This window comes from Podarcis liolepis (genome assembly GCF_965112155.1).
Source record: "Podarcis liolepis genome assembly, chromosome: 14".
Taxonomy (NCBI): domain Eukaryota; kingdom Metazoa; phylum Chordata; class Lepidosauria; order Squamata; family Lacertidae; genus Podarcis; species Podarcis liolepis.
Window position 1 is genome coordinate 3252499 of NC_139569.1, and position 17220 is coordinate 3269718.

The 17220-nt window shown below is 48.6% G+C and overlaps 1 protein-coding gene across 8 annotated transcripts in view; it reads right to left on the minus strand.

The window, feature by feature from the left end:
* Positions 1 to 17220, minus strand: part of SDK1 (sidekick cell adhesion molecule 1) — a 596711-nt gene that overhangs the window by 30294 nt on the left and 549197 nt on the right. For all 8 annotated transcript variants that reach the window (XM_083474661.1, XM_083474660.1, XM_083474664.1 and 5 more), the window contains 5 exons: positions 10996 to 11111; positions 7502 to 7688; positions 5858 to 5995; positions 2550 to 2711; positions 1451 to 1576 (listed from right to left, as the gene is read on the minus strand). In XM_083474661.1, the coding sequence (XP_083330787.1) occupies positions 1451 to 1576; positions 2550 to 2711; positions 5858 to 5995; positions 7502 to 7688; positions 10996 to 11111 (729 nt within the window). The remainder of the gene's footprint in view (positions 1 to 1450; positions 1577 to 2549; positions 2712 to 5857; positions 5996 to 7501; positions 7689 to 10995; positions 11112 to 17220) is intronic.

A 17220-nucleotide genomic window follows, 5' to 3' on the forward strand; every position in this document is an offset into this window, starting at 1 on the left:
TTCTGCCTGAAAGGGAGAATAGGAATCCCAGCGCACAAACAGCCTCGTTCGTTTATTATGGCGGCATGAACGGGATTAAAATAATCTGTGGGAGAATTAAGAGACTCAGTTGTTAGGCCCAGCGAGGGGCTCTCTCTTTCTATGCACTCCTCGCCCAATCTGTTTGCAGATGCAGTGGAGTGGGTCCAGGCTGCACAAAGCTGTGCTAATGCAACTGAGAACCTCACTGGAAGGACTCTCTCAACTGTCTCCAAGTGAGACGACGCACGACATACCAGCAGGTCTGGCACAGAGAATGGATACAGCGTTGAACAATGGATATGACCCAGGAGGGCCAGAGGAAGCTGCCAAGATTTTGCAGATGATGGAAGGCCCAGCCCAGGACATTTTGTCCCTTTGGGCTAAACAGAAAATGCCTCTATTTCTGCCCACCACCATAGCTGTGCACAGAGAAGGTGGAGGGCAGGTAGGTGCAGGAGAGGCAGCAGAGGAGACCACATCTGCTGCCTGAGGCAACTGCCTCACCTCGCCTCATGGGTGGCCTGGGCTCTGGTCCAGCAGAACTTTCTCCTTTGCAAACCTTGTTGAAATGATTGAAAACTGAGCAAGGAGAACACAAGAAGAGCCATGCCAGATCCGCCAATGACCCATCTAGTCCAGCATCCTGTTATCGCAGTGGCCAACCAGATGCCTCAATGGGAAACCCACATGCAGGATCTGAGCACAAAAGCCCACTCCCAGGACTCCTGTGGTTTCCAGCCACTGGCATTCAGAAGCATTGCTGCCTCCAACTGTGGAGACAGAGCAGAGTCACCAAGGCTGGTAGCCAATGAGAAACCTTTTATCCACGAGCTTCCTTCTTCCTGGGTTATGCCACCTAAAGACCTGCAAGTCAGGGCTGGCACTTAGCCTCCCTTGCAACTCAGGAGAATCTGCCCTGAGCAGGAAGGAATCGTGGCTCCAAGCCAGGAGAGGAGCTATTCCAAATGGTCGCAGCCAAGGTGCCATCCTCCTAGCCGGAGGCAGGCCAAAGTGAGGGCTCGTCCACACTGCCAATTGCCATGTGCCGAAAAGCACGGGGCTGAGGGGTTTCCCCCTTGCCCTGCTCCTTTCCCCGGGAAACCCAGTCATTGGTGCTAAATTGGAGCAGACATCAATCTGGAGAAAACCTGAATTTCCGGTTGTTCCAATTGAACATTAAAGAGCGGCTTTCTCCGAGGGAAAGCAGTGGCACAAGAAGCAGGGTGGGTAAGCCAGAGGTCGTGTGGGGTCAAGTGTGAAAGGATAAATCATCCAGATGTCAATGTTTTGGAGCTTGTCAAAATGTGATAAGATATGACCCCATTCCCAACTTTCCCCCTCCTATCTTCCGTGCCCCCCCCTACCCCAGACCATGTTTTTTAGGGATCAGATAATCTGCACACTCTCTTTCTCCATTTCTGTGGCCTACCTGATGGTCTGGTTTCTATGATGTAGCCAGTCGTGGGTCGGCTTCCTGGTACTCCCTCAGTCCAGTACAAAGTCAGTCCAGAGGCTGTTTTTGAAATCAGCACATGCTGAGGGGAACCTGGAGAGCCTATAGGGAGGGGTGAAATGGAAAGAACAAGCATGAGGCAGGGTGAAAGGAACAGCCATTTCCACCATGTGGTCCAGTCACTTTGGAGAGATGAAAAATCAGGAGGCCTCTGGCAAATAGATGCCTCTTTCGAGAAGAGAGTTACCTGGTGAAGCTACTCTGTTCTCGACTCTCCCATTAACAGGCTCTGCATCACCCAGGCTGGGTCATGCCATGAGCAGACAGGACAACCCTGTGTTCACTGTGGGAAGACAACTCCACTGTGGAGCCTGGACCGGTGTGTCATGAAGGCCACTGCCCATCTCTGCCAAATGGCCTCCTGAGAATCTCAGACTCCCTTAGAGAAAGGGGCCAGGTCATTTCCAAGCCTTTACAGCTACAAAGATTTGATTGAATGTGCAGGATAACTGTTGAGGAGCCAGGAGCCAGAAAGCTGGAGGATTTATTTGTTAATTTTCCTCCAATTTTCAGTGGCAGGGATTCAGAGCCCTACTTAGGTCTGCCATCTTTGTTAGTAGCAGTGCCAGAATATGCGAAAATAATAAGAATAAGAATAGCCCAGTATTAATGCAAAATATGCAAATTTGCCTGATTTATACAGGTTGTGGAATTCAGGATTTTTTTTTGGGGGGGGGGAGAGGGATGAATCCAAAAGCCACAGTAGAGTGAGGACCAGTAACACAAGCCGATTGTCAGTTGGGTGTAGTTTGGGGAAAATGACCCATGCGGTAGGGTTCTCCCCCCCAACCAGTCTGTGGGCTGAGGCCTTTTATGTAGAGACACCTGGACATTGCCACTGTCTGTGAAGGAGGACATGAAATCATGTCTTGCCGCTTAACTTTCCCCTGGCTTGAAAATGCCTTTTGAACACCTTCCTTGCTGCTGGGTGCTGTGTTAATGCAGTGGGCTCTGTTTGGTCTCCCCTCCCCCTCTTGCCTCCCTCGCCTTGGCACGTTCCTCGTGTCTCACTTACCCTCTGCTGGCCCAGCTGTGATGTTGGCTTGCAGCTCTGGCCCATAGGTGATGGTCTTGGCTTGTACTCGGAACAAGTAGGTCATGCCCTTGGTGAGGTCTCTGACTTTCAGCCACCGCTGCCAATTCCCATTGATACCCACGGTCACCACTTTGCTCACCCCTGGAACAGAGCCATCCAGATGGGGGCAGGGGGGGGAAATAAAAAATAAGACAAGGGTGTTAAATGTATTAACAAGAAAAGAGGAAGGCAGTGGAGCAGTGGAGCTTATCCTGTCTAGATTACCAGTGAAAATTATCTAGCCATTTGCTAAGGAAGTATTTCTTACAATTAGTGGGAATTTAAGGAGCGATAATGGCCAATTTTCAGCACAGATAAGTGTAATTAGACTTTAAGCTTGATAAGTGGGCACCAAGAAGGGGAGGGGAAAAAAATCTTACAGCGCAATTGGGAAATTACCAAGAGGCTGGAGACTACCTCACTAATTACATTAGGATGGAGGAAAAAGGTGAGTTTAGGGGATTGTAAGCAGTAGCTCATTCAACCCAGCTTGTCTTCACCCGGGGCCTCTGGGCCAATCATTCTTTCAAATCACTCCTGGGGAAAATAAATTCACCAGGCCAAACCTCTGTTGACCAATGCCTCATTCATGGACAGCAAAGCAACAGGAGTGAAAATCTTCTGACCTTTCAGATTGGATTAATTTATTCATGTTCAATTTAACCCCCACCCCCGTGGAAGACGAAGGTGAATGGAGCCTAGTTAAGTCCCCCACCCAAAAAGATCTTTGTTTGAATTTGCCTGTGAATAATTCAAATGCATAACCTGCTGACGTAGTTGTGTTAACATTTCCCACAGGTAGGTGCTGTGTTGGAGTCTGGCCTTTCAGTGAGGAATGGATATAAAGAGATAATATGAAAACACAAGAATGTTAAGACCTGACACACTGAGTTGCAGCCTTGGGCATCTGTTAGGATGAGCATGGCGCCTGTTCGGGCTGCCTCTTTGATTCGGAGCACAGTACAAGGTGCTCACCTTGGTGTTTGGAGCCCTAAATGACTTGGGCCCCAAATACCTGCAAGAGTACCTCCTCCCCTATGTGCCAGTCAGGCTGTTATGATCTGCAGCAGGAGAGTTCTTCTTAGGGTGCCATTGAAGGTGTGGGGGGTGATGACTTGAAATCAGCCTTCTCTGCAATGACTTCCAAAGCTGTGGAATTCCCTCCCTACAGGGAAGAGTCAGGTGCCCATCTCTTGATAGCTTTAGATGGCCACCTCTTTTCCTTGGTCTTTGATGGCTGAACTATTATTGTGTGTCCCTTGTGAATACCACCCCAGATTTCATCACTTCAATTCTGTGATTTTCTGGGTTAAGGTGGCTGCAAAAGGATTTTTTAAAAAAATCAAAGAACATGGAAATGAGCACTAGACATGCGCTATTTTCCAATAGTTTTCTAAAAGCAGCTGTTATGTCGCGCAGAAGCCCAAAGGCAATGGAGAAATTAACAGGGAAACATCAGAGAAATGGAATAAACTGTTGTGTGAACATAGTCTATGTATGTCCCGTCCACTCTAGTGGGTGGGGAATGGTGGGATGAAGTCGCACTGTGGGGTGCCGTCCCCTCTCCTCAGTGAGTAGTTCCCCACCCTCCCTCAGTTCCAGCACCCAGCAAAACATCACCACTCATGTCAAAAAACCAAATCAAACTGCCCCCACAATGTGCTTCAGTATGTCCACAGTTGGGCAACTTGCAGTATCCATGGATTGCGAAAATCTGAAATAAGTGGGTGGAAAGAGCAGGTTGCTACTTGGATGAGGACAATGCCATGTGGGTGACACGAAAAATGTGCTCAAGGAGGAAGCACTCAATCCATTCTAAACTGCTGTGTGCACACAGCCTTGATTCTTGTGTCGAAGCATCTTTTCTCCTTCTGGAATGGGTCTAGTGTTTTAGATTTTAAGCCTGAGAGCTTAAGGTCTATAGGCTACATTTATTTTCTGCAGATGCAATACAGGCGGCAAAGAAGGTCCTCTTCACCATCGATATCGCCACTTGGTAGGCTCGACATTGAGCTCTAACCTGTGTTCAGTCCAATTCAGAATGAGTTTTCCTCCACAGGCACTCTAGCTGTCTCAGCAATTGTTTCATCGCCATCAGCTCCTGGGAAAACCACAGGGCCATCCATGCAATTGGCGAGGGAAGTCAATAGCCCTGGTTAACTCCGCATTCCAGCAGGCCACCAGGGAGTCAGCTGGAAGGCCATCGACATGGGATAAAACATCTCCCACCACTATTTGGAAACCATTTGGATCCTTTAAGTGATGGGGGAGCACCATCTGAATCGGTCCCACCTCCCTGCAGTGGGGAAGGCCTGCGGAGATGGCCTGGAGTTTTAAAGGTGATTTTAAGAGTGGCATAATAGTAGTTTATTTAAAAAGAAATATTTTCAATCTCTTGAAAAATGCTTTCCCCCCCATATTACATTTGCCTTCTTGACTGCTGTGTTATATTCAAAGTTTCCCGAAAAGTGTCAAACTCCTTGGACAACAGAAGAGTTCATTTAAAATCTGACAGAAGCTGGTTGGATCAAACTTTTCAGAGCGCAGTACATCTGCCGTGCTATCATCCATCTCTTTAGTTTATTACTAAGTTATATTAAAGATATTTATCTCAGCTTTTATTGGCTAAATCTAAAGAAAGAAAGAAAGAAAAGAAACAAGTCTAGTTCAAATTTTCTTTCTAATTAATATTTTAATTCAGAGACATATTATTGTTCAAATGCCCAACAGAGGAAAATCACACTGGACATCACCCAGTGTTTCCGGAGGGGGTGTTATTTAACTGATCAGAGACATTAGAGATGAAGAAGACCTCGCCCCCTCCCCCAAATAATTTCAAGCTGTTTTAGAGCAAGCTGTGAGAAACAGCTGCAGGGTTCTTTGTTGTCATCTGTGACTCAGGTTAAAAGCAACATCCTATAAACATTCAAGAATCCATAAACAGGGACTGCAAGTGAAAGTCACCTGAGCAGAAAAAATCTCAACAGAAAAGAACTCAGGGTGGGCCCCCACTTCTTTGGGGGTCTCTGGAAATGGGTGTGTGTGTGGGGGAATACATAGAGAGATACAATGAAAAATTAAAGCTGAATCAACTCTTTTCTCCATCCAAGAGGTCATGGCAAACCCCAGTTAATGGAGATGTACAAAGGGGTGGGTGGACATATACTGTATATTGGGAGACCAGACACACAACTGCAATGTGCAGTGTTCCCCAGTTGGGCACACTGATCTCTCCTGGGCACTCTTACCTTGCACTGGGGCCAAAGGCTCATAGATCACCCGGTAACCCTGCAGAAGGCCATTGGCTGCAGCTGGTTCCCCCCAAGACACGTTGACGGTGGAGCAAGTGATTTCTGAGAAAGCCAGGAAGCTGGGGACACTTGGAGCTGAAAGAGGGATGAACATCAGCAGAAACACTTAGCAGCAGGAAGATCGCAGCTCCCCTTCCAGCCCATGACATTGCTCATAATCTACGGCTGTGCACACATTACTGGTAATTCTTTTTCTCAGTTTGGATCAAAGATGGTTTGGGGGGGGGGTGGATAAAAGATGGACATGAACTAAACCAGCATACACGGCCCTGTCTGTGGCATGTCAGATGGGAACGTGGCCTATGGCAGAATCCTCTTTGTAGTCTAGTCTGCTTCAGTGCCTTTTGCAGCAGTAATTTTAGTTAGAAGATCCCAAAGCGCCACCTCTTTTTTTAAAAAAAAAATCCATTAATCTCACTTGCCAAGTGAAACTGCCTTGTGACTGTTCAGTGCTTGACATCTAAAAGTCTAAAAACCTTGCTCCCTTTCTGTATTTGGAGGCCTCAGAACGGGGGGGGGGGGGGGGAGGGAACCAACAGCTCTCTCGAAGTCCTTGGACCACAGCTCCCATCTGCCCTAGACCAACAAAGCCCATAGTCAGGAATGATGGGAGTTGTAGTTCATGACATCTGGAGAGCCACAGGTTTCCTCTCTGCTGTCTTAGAAGGAAAATAAATAAATAAGGAGCCTTATGCAGGCAGAAGCTGAGGCTCCAAGACTTTGGCCACCTCATGAAAAGAGAAGAGTCCTTGGAAAAGACCCTGATGTTGGGAAAGATGGAGGGCACAAGGAGAAGGGGACGACAGAGGATGAGATGGTTGGACAGTGTTCTTGCAGCTACCAACATGAGTTTGACCAAACTGCGGGAGGCAGTGGAAGACAGGAGTGCCTGGCTTGCTCTGGTCCATGGGGTCACAAAGAGTTGGACATGATTAAATGACTAAACAACAAGAAGAATGCAGGCAGAGCTGTAGCAGTATAAACGTTTGTTGTTGTGGGCTGTGGGTGGGTTTGATCAGAATTGCTCTGGCACAGTCTGCTACATGTTTGACATGTGTAGCCTCAATCTTTGCAAAAACTATGAAGGCCACTCATCCTAAGAGTGGATGTCAGATCAATGTGATCTCAACCCCCCACTGCACGTAGAATGGGTGTCTGGAATGACAGGTGTATAGCTCTAAGGCAGCCTTTGCCAATCTTGTGGCTTCCAGAAGTTTTGGCCAAGAATTCCCATCAGTCCCAGCCACTGGTGGGCAGTGGCTTGGCAAAGGAAGCTTGAGGAGGCCTCTGATGTCCCATTGCCCATGTTTGCAGGGAAGTAGTTTGGTAAATGCCCCCCCAATGCTTTGTAATATCGGAGAGCATTCGGCTTTGAGGACAGGGCAGGAGCCAGACATTCTGGAAAAGGTCCTTGGTTATTGAGGCAGGCTTCATCCTTGTGTCTCATCGTTATGACATTCCAAGGATGTGTGGCTTTGGCAGCCTTCTATTTAAAACACAGAGGGGAACACACAGAGTTGGAGGTCAGGCAATAGAGGTTCCAGCTTCTCCATGCTTCGTACATGGCAGTGGCATCCTTACCTGCTTGGTGGGTCCTGCCTTGCCCAGGGCTGCTCTTTGGCCCATCACCTGCTGCGTTGAAAGCAGAGATACAGATCAAGTACTTAGAGTAACTGGTGAGGTTCTTCAGCCGAATGCTTGTCTCCGGGTGGAAAAGGACCTTCACTTTTTCCGTGTCATTCTGACTCTCCTCCTGCCAGTAGTAAACCTAATTGGAAGAGAAAGGGTTACTTAATGTGGATTTTTACCCTGCCTCTCTAAAGTTGCTATCTGTTTCTCTGCTGCCTCTAACTCACCCCCCACGACATGCTATAAATTAATGATTTTTGAACCTCTTTCTCTCTCTTTGCTGTGTCCATTGGTCTTCCGGTAAGGAGCAAATAAAATTTGACATAGTTTGAAGGAAATGGAAAGGTGGAAAGCAGGAGAGAAGTGTCTTCCTTCTTCTCTCATCCTGATTGGGGTCATCTATTGAAACTGAGCAGCAAGAGATTCAGGCCAGACAAAAGGCGTAACTGATTTATGGAATTCTTGCTGCAAGTTAACGTAAGAACACCAGAAAAGTCCTGAAGGATCCGTCCAATGCCCCATCTAGTCCAGTCTCCTGTTCTCACAGTGGCCAACCACATGCGCTCTCCCACCTGTGGTTTCCAGCAACTGGTATTCAGAAGCTTTGCTGCCCCCAACCATGGAATCACCATTGCTGGTCACCATTCATAGTCCTCTCCTCTGGGAATTTGTCCAGTGCTCCTTTAAAGCCATCCAAGCTGGTGGCTATCATCACTTCTTGTGGGAGTGAGTGGCACAGCTCAACTATGCACTGTGTGAATTGCCGTCCTGAATCTTCCAACATTCAACTTCCAAGATGTAGCTTTAAGATAAGATTAGGCTAATTGGTGGAGGAGAAGAGGTCCAGCCATGGTTATTACTAGCCACAAGGAGAACAGCCTTTACCAAGGTGCCATGGGCTTTGAAGACACTCAAACTCAGGACGCAAGAGAGAAACATGCTAAGAGGAAGTCACTCTTGGCAAATCCACACCATTATCAACTCCCACCCAGAAACCAATGTCTCCATGGTGGAAGGATGTATGGATCCAGAATTGGTCTCCACAGTCACTTATGGACTCAGTGTTAAAACCGTGTTTATGGAAGACAATCTTACTCGGCTACGAGTGATTGTCAAAGAAGAAGAAGAATTACTAGCCACAAGGGTTCTGCATATCAGTGTGGGGGAGGGGGCAACTTAAGGTGGGGCTACTGCCCAGCCACCCTGCTCGTGTGCTTCTCAGGATGCACCTGGTTGCCATGGTGAGAGATAGGATGCTCTCTTAGATGGACCCCTAGGGCTGCTCTCATGACCACACCACATCTGTGGCCTTTTCAGTGCCTGGTGGGAAAACTGCAGACACTCTCTTCTCCCCCCAATGACACTCCAGCAGGAACCCCACCTTGGCTGTGGGACAGCCACAAATGGGTGTAACAGTTAATTGAGCCTCTCCTGCACAAACTGGGAGCCTGACCCGAGAGCCCAGCCAAGACTCTGCCTTGGTGCTACGAGCCAAGCGATTAGAACAGCCTGTGCACAAACAAAAGCGGAAAACACACAAATTGTTATAGCAGGTAGCTTGCTCCTGCCAAGAGGCGATGCCAGATCATTTCCATTGGCTCAGCTTCGCTCCATTTGCTGCTCTGACACACAGGTGTGGGGGGGGGGGGATGAGCCAGGCAACGAGCGCCAGCCAAGTCGCAGGGCTTGCAAACAGCAGGCTGCTTGTGGCCTCTCAAAGCGACAGAACTGCAACAGAGCCACGGCCAAGTGGCTAGAGCATCAGACTAGGACCTGGGAGAGGCCTGGGTTCGAATCCCCACTTGGCTGTGAAGATCGCTTGATGACCTTGGGGGCCTGTCACTGCCTCTCGGTATAGTCTACCTCACAGGGGTGTTGTGAGGATAAATTGAAGGTAGAGACCTATTTATGCCAACTTAAGCTCTTTGGAGAAAAAGTTGGGAAAGAAATAATGAATTAAGGACATAGGAGACCTGGGTTCGAATCCCCACTCGGCCGTGAAGCTCGCTGTGTGACCCTAGAAGCCAGGGATGGTCTCTCTCAGCCTAACTTACCTCACAGGGATGTTGTGGGGATTAAATAAGTAGGGTGAGAAACACGTACACCACCTTGAGCTCCCAGGAAAGAAACATAGGATGCAAATGCAATAAATAGTATTAAATATAAATAAAGAAGAAATATTGAGTATGATCCTAGATCTAGCGCCACTAATGGATATACAGGTGGCAGCCATGAGTATGCCCACCCGGTGGCGTAGGAAGGGGGGTGCGGTGGGTGTGAGCTGCTCCAGGTGTTATCACAGAGGGGGGTGACCATGGGGCCTGGCCTGCAGTGCACCCGAGTCACACGTCTCTCCTGGGGAGTGACGCGGTGGCTCGGGCACCAGCAGGCTCCGCGCTGCCCGAAACGGCAACATGGGGCTGGCGGACTCTGTGGAGGTTCTGTGCAGCATGCTCTGCCCTGGCTTGCCCCTGTTGGGATTCCATTCCACCCTTTGCTGCAGACATGGGATTGTTGTGTGTCACGTCTGTTTACATTCCAGCACAGATTGATGGCGTGAGCAGAACTTCCGCTCTGTAACGCTTTTGTTTTTAGTCTCTCTCCAAGAAGACGGCAAGGAGAGATGCCATGTTTTCTTTGTCCTGATTTATGTATAATAAATGCGTAGTTTAGTATGTGTTTACAGCCTCAAGCCTCTTCTGTTGTGCAGCTTACACTGAAAAGTAAAGTGTGCTCAAGTCTGCAAGCTTGAGTCACTGATCACGTCGGAGCAGAGGTCGAGGGATCTCTACAGCGGCAAGGCTGAAGGGAGACGCTCCAGCTGGGGCTGAGCCAGCTGGCCTTTCGACCCTCTGATTCCGACAGCCCCGCTCCCGGGTGCAGGGCATTTGCACTGCCCTGGGCACCCGAGCAGCTAGCTAAGCCAATGTGCCCACCCCACCCCCAGCTGGGGCTGGCATACCAGCTGCTCCCTTCCTGGACAAGGAGGAACTGGCCCCAGTCTCTGCTCTGCCATTATCCAGATCAGATGTGCCACACTGCAATGGTAATCTCCAAGTCCTGTGCAAAGACTTACCACTGAAAAGGCACAAAAGGCAAAGGGGAGTGGGAGGGTTGAAGAAAAATTCCATTTATCAGAGCAAATTTTTGGAGAGAGTCTAAATCCATCATCGTGGTTTGAGCTGGTCAGATACCAGTTTTTGGGGATCTGCATGTTGCTTGTGCACTTTCTTTCTGAACTTGTTTGTGATTTTAAGTCGCTGCAAGCTGCCTGTTGCAGGTGCCTCTCTTTTTGCATCTGGGTCATGCCACATGTGAAGTGACCTGGCTGCAGCAGAGAGGAATAGCCGGCCCCCATCTCCGTGCCCAAGTCTTATGGAAGTTGGAATTATTAATGACAATAGGAAGAAGATTTGCAGTAGTGGACACACAGAAAGAGCACTTGCCTTGTAGCCTTGGATATTCCCATTCTGGCTGTCGACTGGCGGAGGGTCCCAGGCAACTTCTAGCTGGCTTGCGGAGAGCGCACTTATCTGGATGTTCTGGGGCGGCATCGCTGGTGCTGGAGGAAGAGAGAAGAGGGGAATAGAGAGGGGAGAAGGAGAATTAGAAGTGAATGTCAGAGCTGGCATCTTGAGCTGGGAGGGGGGATTCAGGCTGCGGTGGGGGCGTGTTATTGGGTTATTGTTCTTATTTTGATTTTATAGATTGTGATTTTATTCTGCGAACTGCCCTGAGACCTCCGGGTGTAAGGCAGTATATAAATTCAAATAATAATAATAATAATAATAATAATAATAATAATACAAGCACACAAGTTGTGTTCCCCAGAGGCTGCTCTTGCCTCTTACAGAGTGTTTGGAAACCTTGCCCACTCCTTTAAACAAACAGTGTTGAAAGCAGCAAACACATTCTGCACCAAAAGTGCACACAGAATGCTTTTAAAAGCAGGAGGCAGTGCATTCAGAATGAATTAAAGGGTGCAGAGAGAGCGCTGTCTGCATCATGGGGCAGCCCCTGGATTGAGGAATTCATTTCGCACAGAGGTCTCCTCGAATACTTCTGCTGGGGGCTTGCATTCAACAGGGAGGGATAACAAGTAGGGGGTTGGATTCTGCCTGGCTGTTCTGTTTTTATTGTGTGTGTTTTGTCAGTTTCAGGCAATAGTTCACCCAACCCTTCAAGACCGGATTACTGCAATGTGCTCCAAGTGGGGCTTCCCTTGAACTTGAAGCTGCAGCCAGTGCAGAATGCTGCAACCCAATTGCTGACAGGAGTGAGGCCATGCCAGCACATAACACCTCTGCTCAGAGATCTGCACTGGTTGCCAATTTGCTACTGGTCCAAGTTCAAGGTGTTACTATTAACATTTTGGGACCAGTTTACCTACACCATCACCTTACCCCACAGGTGCCCACTCGACTGTATCGATCTGCTGAACTGGCACAGTTACAAGTGCCACTTAATATTTGCACTGAACTTGCAAGAAATAAATCCTTTAATGTGGCAGCACTTACACTTTGGAACTCCCTACCTATTGACATCAGGCAGGCGCCTTTGCTGAACTGTTTTTGGGGTATGCTTAAAAGATTATTGTTTTTGCAAACCTATCCAGACATTACATGTGCTTTATGACTGTTTAGCTACTGTTGTTTTCAGCATGTTTTGAATATTTTAAAATAGCTTTTCTGTTTTTTATCAAAAGCCTAAAGTTTTATCATATATATATATTGACAAGCACTTAAGAGGCATGAGGCTAAGTGTTCTTCCATTCCAAATGAAAGAAAAACCCCCCACTTAGAAAGCTAGGGAGAAAACTCCTAGCCTAGGCTTTTCCGTTGACATGCTAGCTTTCTGTGCACAGGGATGTGATTTCCTGGGGGAGAATTCTATCACAGCAGAGCCAGCCCTGGTCTGAAACAGTATTCTCATCCGGAGTTAGATATCAGACCTGCTGCTTTGGGATACTTGTGTGGTATCCGTAAGACCAGCTGCTCCTTGGGTGCATTTGCTCCTTGCCCAAGGGATGGCCTGCTAGCACATCTTTATGAAGACCAGGGCATGGGCAGGGGGTGGAGGAAGGGGTGGGTGGTGGGTGCTGTTAGGATATAGTTCCGTTCCACCTTTAGAACAGGCATGTGGAGTTGTTGTATGTCACATGTCTGTTTCCTTCCAGCACAGTCTGCTGGGAACATGTTTTTCCTTTGTCCTGCTGCTGACTAAATGCTTTTCACATTAGTGATGTATGGAAGTGAGAGCTGGACCATAAAGAAGGCTGATCTCCGAAGAATTGATGCTTTTGAATTATGGTGCTGGAGGAGACTGTTGAGAGTCCCATGGACTGCAAGAAGATCAAGCCTCTCCTTTCTTAGGGAAATCAGCCCTGAGTGCTCACTGCAAGGACAGATCCTGAAGCTGAGGCTCCAATACTTTGGCCACCTCATGAGAAGAGAAGACTCCCTGGAAAAGAGCCTGATGTTGGGAAAGATGGAGGGCACAAGGAGAAGGGGACAACGGAGGACGAGATGGTTGGATAGTGTTCTCGAAGCTACCAGCATGAGTTTGACCAAACTGCGGGAGGCAGTGGAAGACAGAAGTGCCTGGCGTGCTCTGGTCCAGGGGGTCACAAAGAGCCGGACACAACTAAATGACTAAACAACAACAACAACAAATATGCTTACATATGCCTCTGTCCGCTACTTCTGTGGTGAAGAGTTCTTATCTCTGCTGGCTTGCGTGCTCAGTCCCTAAAGGTCTCTGAGGCTTGAATCACAGTTTTTGATGCTGTCCCGAGAACTGGAGTTTGTCTGGCTGCTGGCCAGAGGGCTGGAGCCAGCTGGGGGCCTGCCAATTGCCCCCGTCTCCCCAGACGCATCCCAACAGGTGCAGGCCACCCCGGGTGTCACCACTGAGGGGGGGTCACAAAATGCTGGGCAGCACTTACCGCAGGGCCTGCAGCGCGCCCGAGCCACGTGTCTCTTCTGGAAGATAAGCGGTGGCTTGGGCGCACACAGGCTCCGCGCTGCCCAAACGGTCTGCCCGCTGTAGGGCAGCTGAGTGGGAGAAGGCAGGCAGACTCCAGAGGCCCCACAGTGTGCTCCGCCCCATGGGCGTCTCACCCCTCCATTGCCTCGCCCCTACAGGCAGCTTGCCCTGCCCCTGGGCATGCCACCCCAGGTGCCCAAACGGCTTCCTCCGAACCCACTTAAGCCTGTTTTGCGTTTTTGCTAGGAACTAACTTTTACAGGGGTGTCGAAGTGAGACCAGAAAGCAGCAAGCTGCCTGCAGATGGTCTTGTCATAACCTCTGCCCACGGTGCTTGAGAGGCTGCCTCCTCCCTCCCCACCCATTTAACGGGCTGCAAATGGAAGCCATAAACTGTTTGCCACCCAAGGAAGGCGAGAGAACCCTCCTTAGCTGCTCCTCCTGAGGCCTTTTTCTTCACGGACAGTGACCTTCGCCAGCTGCGTGGTCGTTATATATTTATATATTTCCGCTCCCTCCTTCTCTCTGGGGTTACGAAATAAAATAGTAATTAACACCCACTCAGCCTGACACCAACTATTTATTTTGTTCTAACTGCGCCGCTTCCGTATTATCGCTGCCCACCCTGCCGTTAATGGAAATGTTAATAACCACAGCCAGGTTGTTGTGACAGATGCTTGGGCTCATTATCAGAAATTCTTATTTACCGCTCCATTAAACGACAGAATCGCACACCCCAAAGAAAAAAGAAAAAAAAAAAGGAGGAGAAGAAACAATTCAATCAAAACTAACTGGAGGAATTTTATGAGCTGCATTAATAATCCAAAACATAAATAAAGTTGATGGCAGTTTGGGGTGGTTTTTTGTTTTTGTTTTTGGTTTCTTACTGCAGGTCTGCCACTGGCAACTCAGTTGCAAGATAGGACAATTAAAAAGCAAGAGGCAAAATGGAGAATAGCCATTAGACTAGTGCTTAATTAAAACTGATTATCATTATTATTAATAATAACAACAGAAATAATGACACAACATTTGCTAAAATCATTCTTAGTTAGACAAGCCTATCCAGAGGTTTACAAAGCAGATGCAAGTTCTAATCTGTTTTTAGTCCATTGTTATTTTAACTTTTTTTTAAAAAAGTTTTACATTATTGGTAATTTTACATACTGATAATCTATCTTTTTTTGTAAACTGCTTTGAGGTGAGTTTTTGGGTTTTTTTAGAATCAAGCAGTATACTGTGGAATAGAATCCATTGCGGAAGCAGGTTCGACTTCCGAAACATTCGAATTCTGAGGCGCAGCTTCCGACTGGCTGACAGCTAGGCTTTTTGAAGATCAGAAGCCACGTTGGACATTTGGGTTCTGAGGAACGTTCGAAAACCGGAACACATACGTCCGGCTCTTCGACGTTTGGGAGCCGAAACGTTCCAAAATGGAGGAGTTTGGGAACCGAGGTTTTACTGCATAAACTTTAAGAAAACTGCACCATCTGTTAATGATTACTGCCTTTCCAAAGGTGCCTGGTGCTCAAGAGAGTGCAAATGAATGTTACTTCATAAACAGAATCCCTCTAACTAGAAAAGTCTCTTGTGGATCTCACTGGAAAAATAACTGCAGACAGCAGGTGAGTTCATGGCTGCACCATGCTGGTCCTTTTCAGGCGCTGGGGGAGAAAGGGGTGGCGAAAGGTGCCTCTCGTGGGCCATAGGCATTTGTGCCACTAGGAACCTGAAAAACTCAGGCCAAAGAGATAAATTGGCAGAAAACTGGCAAAAACCTAATGACATGTCTAAGTTCTCTGCCCCTGCTCTAGGAGGTGGGATGTGTTTGGGGCCTGGCTATGTCTACAGAGGTTAGGCACGGACCCGCTGCACTCTATTAGTGGTTAGAGTTATGTTCTTGTTTATTTATATGCCACCTTTAAGCCCAAACAGCGCCCCCCCCCCTCAGGTGGTTCACACAGAATAACATACAAATGCAAATCCAGAGTGTCTGGTTGGGATTTAGGAGACCAGGGTTCAAATCCCACCCAGCTATGAAGCTCACTGAGTGACACTGGAAGCCAGTCATTGCCTCTGTCTGCCTAATCTACCTCACAGGGGTGTTCTGAGGATTAAAGAGGACTAGGAATTGGGAATTCAAATCCCTCACTTGGCTGTGAAGCTCCTCAGTAGTGGACCCTCTGTAGTGTCTGCGCACGTGCGGGTTGCGATTCAGCGCTTCTACGCATGCACAAAGCGCGAGTTAGGGCTTCTGTGCATGCGTGACCCCCGAAACCTGGAAATAATCCTTTCTGGTACTTCCGGGTTTTGGCGGGTCTGTAACCTGAAAAAACACAACCTGAAGTGTCTGTAACCCGAGGTATGACTGTACTGGGAAAATGAAATGCACATTTCTGTACAGAACCAGCCATTTATGCTAACCTGACAGTGTGTTCAAAAACAACAGCAGCTTAACAATTCTTAAGAAATCATTGGGGACTCCAAAGCATTCGCTTAAATCATGGCGTGGGGAGGGGCAGAAACCCCAGAAGTACAAGCATATCTATGTTAGACATGGAGGAATTAATGGCCTCTCATATCCAAAAGGCACTGGCAATTCCAAGCTATGCGCTCCCTGCTAATCCCTTGCTGTCACACATATGCAAACAGGGCTTGGTGTGGCATTTTTCCTGTGGCTTTAGGTGCCGGTTATCAAGCGTAACAGGTGCAGCAAAGAACCTCCGAGGGCCTAAATGATGTTGTTGGCAAGCAAAGAGGTGCCATTTTCGTGGAAGCTCTCGTCTTCTGCTTGGGGATCCGGTACAGCTCCCCCCCCCCTTGTATCTGGTTGCTACTTGGAGGAGGATTTGCTTTACCCTCCAGGCACAACCCCCTTGATGAATCACTCAAGAGAAAGGAAGAGCAAATAGCAGAAAAAGAGCAAGCCGTACAATTAATTAATTCTTTTTTATACATATATATAGGAATCGCTAACTGTGGCTTTGTAGCAGTGCCAAGAGAACAGAGAGTGCAAAGGCAGGAAATCAGTTGGCGGTCCCAGACACCCCCCCCAGGCACAAACACAGGAGGAGGCTGGTGCCAGAAAGGGGTTGCCTCTGTTGTGCACTCAGTGGTGGAATGGGAGACACGGGGCAACTCTATGCAGAACTTAGAAGTTGTGCACACATGCAAAAAAGGAGACCGCGGTTGCGGTTCAGAACTGTTGCAGAAGGAACATGAGCACTGTCACGGACCACAAAGAAGCAACCTAAGTATACAAAGGTCAGGGTTTCATTTTTCAGCAGGGAACAGAAGTGCAGCTGTAGCCAGATCTTGTTGGACTCCCATCATCCCAGACCACTGGCCACTGTCCTCCCCACATCCCTCCACCCTAGGACCAGGGCCATCTTACACATAGGCGCTAGGGGCGTGGGGCACCCGGGCACCGGGCTCTCAGGGACACCAGGCCAAGAGTCCGGAGCCTGAGAGTTGAGTCCAGGGAAGAGTCCGCCCGTCGGTTGGAGCGCCACGGTGGGCTCTTCTGCTGCGGGTGGCTCTGCGCCGTGGGTTCAGGGGCGACCGAGCCAGCGAGACGCTGAGGCAGCTGGCTCCCCCCTCCTGCGTGCCTGGGCTGGGCAACCGGGGGGGGGGGGCAGGCGGATCTTTGCACCCCGGCGCCGTATATGCTTAAGACAGCCCTGCCC